At 40.2% G+C, this 6,214-nt stretch overlaps 1 protein-coding gene across 1 annotated transcript; it reads left to right on the top strand.

Annotated features, from left to right (window-relative positions):
• The first annotated feature begins 466 nt into the window (after positions 1-466).
• On the top strand, positions 467-5,346 carry KCNS2 (potassium voltage-gated channel modifier subfamily S member 2). Its single transcript, XM_063451209.1, has 2 exons — positions 467-932; positions 1,619-5,346. The coding sequence occupies exon 2, from the start codon at positions 1,656-1,658 to the stop codon at positions 3,087-3,089; it is 1,434 nt and encodes a 477-aa protein (XP_063307279.1). The 5' UTR covers positions 467-932; positions 1,619-1,655; the 3' UTR covers positions 3,090-5,346.
• The last annotated feature ends 868 nt before the right edge of the window (positions 5,347-6,214 follow it).

Here is a 6,214-nt window from a genome sequence, read left to right as displayed (position 1 = left end):
AGACCAGGGAGGACACTGAATGGACACAATGTATACAGATCAGATTCTGTATATCAGATCAGGGAGGACACTGAATGGACAAAGTGTATACAGGTCATATCCTGTCTATCAGGGAGGACACTGAATGGACACAGTGTATACAGGTCAGATCCTGTCTGTCAGGGAGGACACTGAATGGACACAGTGTATACAGGCGAGATGCTGTCTATCAGGGAGGACACTGAATGGACACAGTGTATACAGGTCAGATCGTGTCTGTCAGTCGAGGTTGATGTTCCCACCATGTGCCAGTGAGCTCATTTCACACCCCTGGCTGCCCTCGTCCTCCATGTCTCCTGCTGCACGCCATTTCTCTCCTCTGTAGGATGAAGTTTGCTAAGCAGACAAGCAGCTCGTCCTGGTCTCCTCCCCCTCATCCCCCCCATGTCTCATGATGCGGAGGAAATCCAGTCTGTAATCTGCATCAGTCACACAGAGCACCTGAGCAGCCAGGCATACTATCAGCGGCTCTTACAATAACAAGCCAGCTCGCCAGGGATTGCCTGGGATCGCCTTGAGCTCTCAGCCTGCTGCAGACAGGATGGGGGGAGCAACAGGGGAGCTGTGCTGGGAGCTCTGTGAGCGCAGAGCATGGGGAGCTGTCCATTCAGCACCAGCATACCATCAGCACTGCTAACAGCTCCTGCAGCCACTGACACTACTCCTCCACTTACCTCACTCACACTCACTGCATGGCCACTGGGGACCTGCTCAACTCATCCAAAACCTCACTCCTGCTGGAAAACAGCAACTGCTCAGGGATCCTGGGTGAAGAAAGTCTGATGGGGACAACCAGAGCCAGCAGGAAACCAACAGAAAGCTTGGGGAAGTCACTCCTGAAGTTGCCACCTGGCTGCCCTGTGCTGATGGCTATACAATTCTAATGTTAAGAGGTAGGATGTGATGTGAGTGAGTTTTACACCTCCATTAACAGGCAAAGGAGTCATCTTACAATGTATCATAAACAAGCCATGGATTTGGAATGCTGGTTTAACCCTCTCAGTGCTGCAGGTGGGGGGAACGTTGCAGAACTCTTTGGAACTGAAAGGGTTCTGATATGCTTCAAAACAACTGAAATTTAACATGGCCAAATGAAAGGTCAGAAAATCCAAGTATAATAAACCCAGCAGTAGGAAATTAACATTGCACATGATTGTAGATAAAATACTATAGCATAGTGATGTTGTTTCATTCCTGCATGCTTTGTTACGCACACACAGATACTATCAGATAACACATTTACTCTGTACGGATAACTGCTTGCAGAGATACCATTTTCAGAGTATTACACAAACAAAAATGCTCAAAATTACACACAGGGTATTAAAATAATGCAAACACGTAGCATTTCATACACACACGCAGCACACATTATTATTGGATATTGATACTAATTTATTGATGGACAATTCTCCCCCCCCCCCCTTTTCTTTTTTCTCTTTTGTACCTTTCCCACTGTTGCGTTTTCCCTTCAAATGTTCTATAAAACAATAAAAAATTATTATTATTATTATATCATCTTGTAAATAAAATGGCGGGAACTTTTATTGTACTAATGTTTTAATTCTGTATATTCTAGGCCTGCTTTCCATAATAAAAAAGTTTGAAAGCTCAATATGACAAGGGACAGATTGGACGATTTGTCTGAATACGATATTGAAGATTCTGAGATTAGTATAAATGTCGGAGGATACAAGAAAAGGTTAAGATATGACACGTTGTTAAAATTCCCAGACACCAGACTGGGCAAGCTCTTGGCTTGTCACTCAAAAGAATCCATCCTTGAACTGTGTGATGACTATGACGACACCAAAAATGAGTTTTACTTTGACAGAAACCCAGAGCTTTTCCCTTACGTGTTACATTTTTACAATACCGGGAAACTCCACGTCATGGGTGAACTTTGCGTTTTTTCTTTCTGCCAAGAGATAGAATACTGGGGAATTAATGAGTTCTTCATAGACTCGTGCTGTAGCTACAGCTACCATGGGAGAAAAGTTGAACCTGACCAAGAACAGTGGGAAGAGCGGAGCGAACATGAGAGCACCACATCTTCATTTGATGAGATTTTGGCGTTTTACCATGATGCATCCAAGTTCGACAGGCAGCTGTTTGGAAATATTAGAAGGAGACTTTGGTTAGCTTTGGATAATCCAGGCTACTCTGTTCTGAGTAGAATCTTCAGCATCCTTTCCATCATGATAGTCCTGGGTTCTATTGTCACCATGTGCCTCAACAGTTTGCCAGACTTTCAGATTGTTAACGCCAATGGCAGTGCAGAAGAAGACCCCAGATTTGAGATTGTGGAACATTTTGGCATAGCCTGGTTCACACTTGAGTTGGTGGTGCGATTTGCAGTGTCTCCAGACTTTAAAGCGTTCTTCAAACATCCCCTGAACATCATCGATTTCATATCGATAGCTCCATTTTACACCACCTTAATAGTCAACCTAGTGGTGGAAAGCAGTCCAGCTCTGGCCAATTTGGGAAGGGTGGCACAAGTGTTGAGACTCATGAGGATTTTTCGCATCTTAAAGCTTGCTAGACATTCCACGGGCTTAAGATCGTTGGGGGCTACATTAAAATACAGTTACAGGGAGGTGGGCTTGTTATTGCTGTATTTGTCTGTAGGGATTTCAATATTTTCTGTTGTGGCTTACACCATTGAAAAAGAGGAAAACAATGGCTTAGCCACAATCCCAGCTTGTTGGTGGTGGGCCACCGTTAGCATGACCACGGTTGGTTATGGAGATGTGGTGCCAGGATCTATAGCAGGGAAACTGACTGCCTCAGCTTGTATACTAGCTGGGATTCTTGTGGTTGTTCTTCCTATAACTCTCATATTTAATAAGTTTTCCCATTTTTACCGACGGCAAAGGCAGCTAGAAAATGCGATGAGAAGCTGTGATTTTGATGATGGTGTAAAAGAAAATCCATCTGTAAACCTTAGGGATTACTATGCTCATAAAGTCAAATCCCTGATGGCAAACCTCACAAATTTGAGCAAGAGTACACCAAGCGAGCAAAGTCTTGATGACTCACTAAACTAATTCAGGACGTAATCCACCATATTCTTATCCATCCATTGCATGATCTACAAGGCACTGTACTTCAGTCAGTGTCCAAACATAAACGTATAGATTAGCAATATTGGCACTGGCCCTTCCATTGGTTCTTATAGTGCCTTGCGTCTACCAGTCTTTCCTTTTAGTGATGCTAAGTGTGCATTTTACTAATCTATTGTTCGACTCATGTGAGCAATGTCCTGTAAAACTGGGTATCCATATTTATGCGGCAGTGTCAAAAGTAACAACAAAAAAAAAAAAACATTCTAAGCTGTTTGCAGTAAAATGTTGTTAATGTTTGTTCAGGTGGCGTGTTTGGGAATGCTCTGTTACCTGTGAATAGTATCTTCTGTCTGACGTGCCCATAACATGCACTAAAATGTTTGGATTGAATTCCAGAACAATGGATGTGTGTGCATTTGATGTTATATAATATAAACATTTTGGCTTTCACCGCTGTGCGTCATTGGACTCGCACCAAGTGTAGCACACTAGTGACCAAGCAATCAACCGCATACCTAAAGTGACTTTTAGGATCAATGTATTTGTAAAATTGTGGGTGTTTCAAGTCAAAGAAGCATTCGTTGTCATGGGCTGCTGCAAGGTTAACATGTAACGTTTATGTGTCTGTGTGTGACTAACAGGGTCTTACAACGGTTGAGCTTCTCAGATTTGTCTAAGCTATATTATTATTCTAGGTGTGGGGCCAATTATAGCAGATGTACGGATGCAACAGCATTCTCAAGTGTCTGAACGGATAGTTTGCTGCAAACGTTCTGTAAATGGTGGGATTGATGGCAGACATTTCATTCTGGTTTGTTTTCTGTTTGATGATTGGAAAAACAAAGTCTGTTTTCAACTGATGGTGTACGTAGAAAGCCGATAGTAGCATATTGCATGTACAAGGACGTTATTCTGAGTTCTGTAAGATATAAGGTTTACTGACATTGGATTGTGGTGAGTTGACAAATGTCCTTTAAGGTGAAAGAAAATGCAGTTAGGTTAAGTTGGAGATTTTTTTGTTGCCAACTCATCTATTTTGGGCTAAATTTCAGAAATTTACTTGTTATCTCCCAATGATATATTTTTACAGAATAAACATAAAATGATTGGAGATTGCATTGCAGAATTATAAATCTTGCAAAGCAAAAAGTGAAGCCTCAGTTTGTCATATTTCTCTGCTTCTGCTGTTTTGATATTTTAGCCGGGGCTGTGACAGCTTTGATTGTTACGTACAGAAGCAATACGCATTTGCGGATACTTGATGGACTTGAGTTTTTTAAGTTAAATGATTGTGGGTCTTATAAATCCGGTGATTTTCTGCACACGTTTCAGGCGCCATCGCATAAATGACTGATACTACAACCAAAATGTATTCCACACTATCTTAGTCTTCACATAAAAGATGTATATACCACTCCTATGCTGAAATGAAAATCAATGAATGACTGCATATCCAATGATAAAGTATGTGAGACTACTTTGTCAGCATAGGAATGCTGCATACATCTAGCAAATTATTTGTATTTATTGGACGATGCTAGGGTAAATTTGTATATACAGTCATAGCGGTTGAGCAGAACTATCATCCAGGATTTAGTTATGTATTTTGACAGTTCCATTTACCTAACGGGAAAAAAAAGAATGTTCATCTGAATACTGAGTCAGAAAATGTTTAAAGGGACAGTCTTGTGACAGTAGCATTCAGCTCAGTTGCTTCAGTTCCGGGGTACTATAAATGAACTGTACAGTTAATTTTACATATAGTGAGCTGGTGGTAAGGCTGAGTGCCATATATTATTATACTGGTTCATACATAGGACATATACCTCGGTTTTATTCGGATCTTTCTTAATCTCAAAGCATTCCTTTTTATATTTTTTCAGTGATAGAAAGCCCTAGTGCTCTATTTATATAATTTCCATCAGAAACTCCCATCAGCCATTACAATAATTTCATATTAAGTCACGGCTTTAATTAAAGCAAAACTATACGTAATTGTCACCTTTTATTTGAATACATTACATATACAATAAAAAATAAAATACTTATATTTTAAAGGTCAGGCAGACTTGTCCCTAACTAAGAAGAGGCTGACCAATCCGGCCTATCATTCTGGTCTGAGATAAGAGTTAGCTCCTATCTCATCAGAATAAATGCAATTTTGAAGTATGATATTTGATCAAAATAGTAAATAATCAAATCCATGAAAATGTGTTTATATATAAAAAAAAGCTACCTTTCCCCGTTTCTGTAATTTGTATTCGCATTATTATTATTATTATTATTATTATTGCCATTTATATAGCGCCAACAGATTCCGTAGCGCTTTACAATATTATGAGAGGGGGATGTAACTATAAATAGGACAATTACAAAAAACTTACGGGAACAATAGGTTGAAGAGGACCCTGCTCAATCGAGCTTACATTCTATAGGAGGTGGGGTGTAAAACACATTAGGACAGGAATTGATTTTATTCACATAAAGTCGGAAGGTTATCTTCAGAATTTGGAATGTGAATTATAACAGTTGCCAAAATATTCAACTCATGTCCTTCTACTTCTATCCTTCTAATCTGAAGGAACGCAGGGTGCAGAGACATACAAAATATTGATTGAGAAGCTTTGCTGCCTTGTCTATGTCTAGACAAGATCTGTAAACAGAAGACACAGAGACAAATCACTGACCGGCTTGTATGTTCTTTATTGGAATCGTTTTTTAAATTGTATTTATTCACCTTCGTTTAACAATGTGTGAGACAATAGTTGTCAATTCGAAACATAGCAACCAAAATGTAAACATACATTTAACCCCTTGGGGACCACATTTTACAAGCTGTCTACGTCACAATCTGCTCATCAAAGACCTTCTGTTGGCATGGAATGTCCTTCTTAGTGAGCAGCGGTCATTGAGTTGGTCATTCCATCTCGGAATAAAATTCTCTAAAGGACAGATTATTATGATATCATAGTCCAGGGGTAGGCGGCCTTCCGCACTCTAGATCTTGTGTGCCACATGTCACATAATGCTCTAACAGCCATAATGCTGGCAAAGAATCAGGGTAGATGTAGTCCACAACATCTGAAGTGCCAAACTTTGCCTACCCC

The sequence above is a fragment of the Pelobates fuscus genome, chromosome 4 (assembly GCF_036172605.1).
Source record: "Pelobates fuscus isolate aPelFus1 chromosome 4, aPelFus1.pri, whole genome shotgun sequence".
Taxonomy (NCBI): Eukaryota; Metazoa; Chordata; class Amphibia; order Anura; family Pelobatidae; genus Pelobates; species Pelobates fuscus.
This window is presented reverse-complemented; position numbering and strand designations above follow the sequence as displayed.

Bases quoted from the DNA above. Each gene is read 5' to 3' on its own strand.
- KCNS2 (XM_063451209.1), top strand. From the start codon at position 1,656: ATGACAAGGGACAGATTGGACGATTTGTCTGAATACGATATTGAAGAT.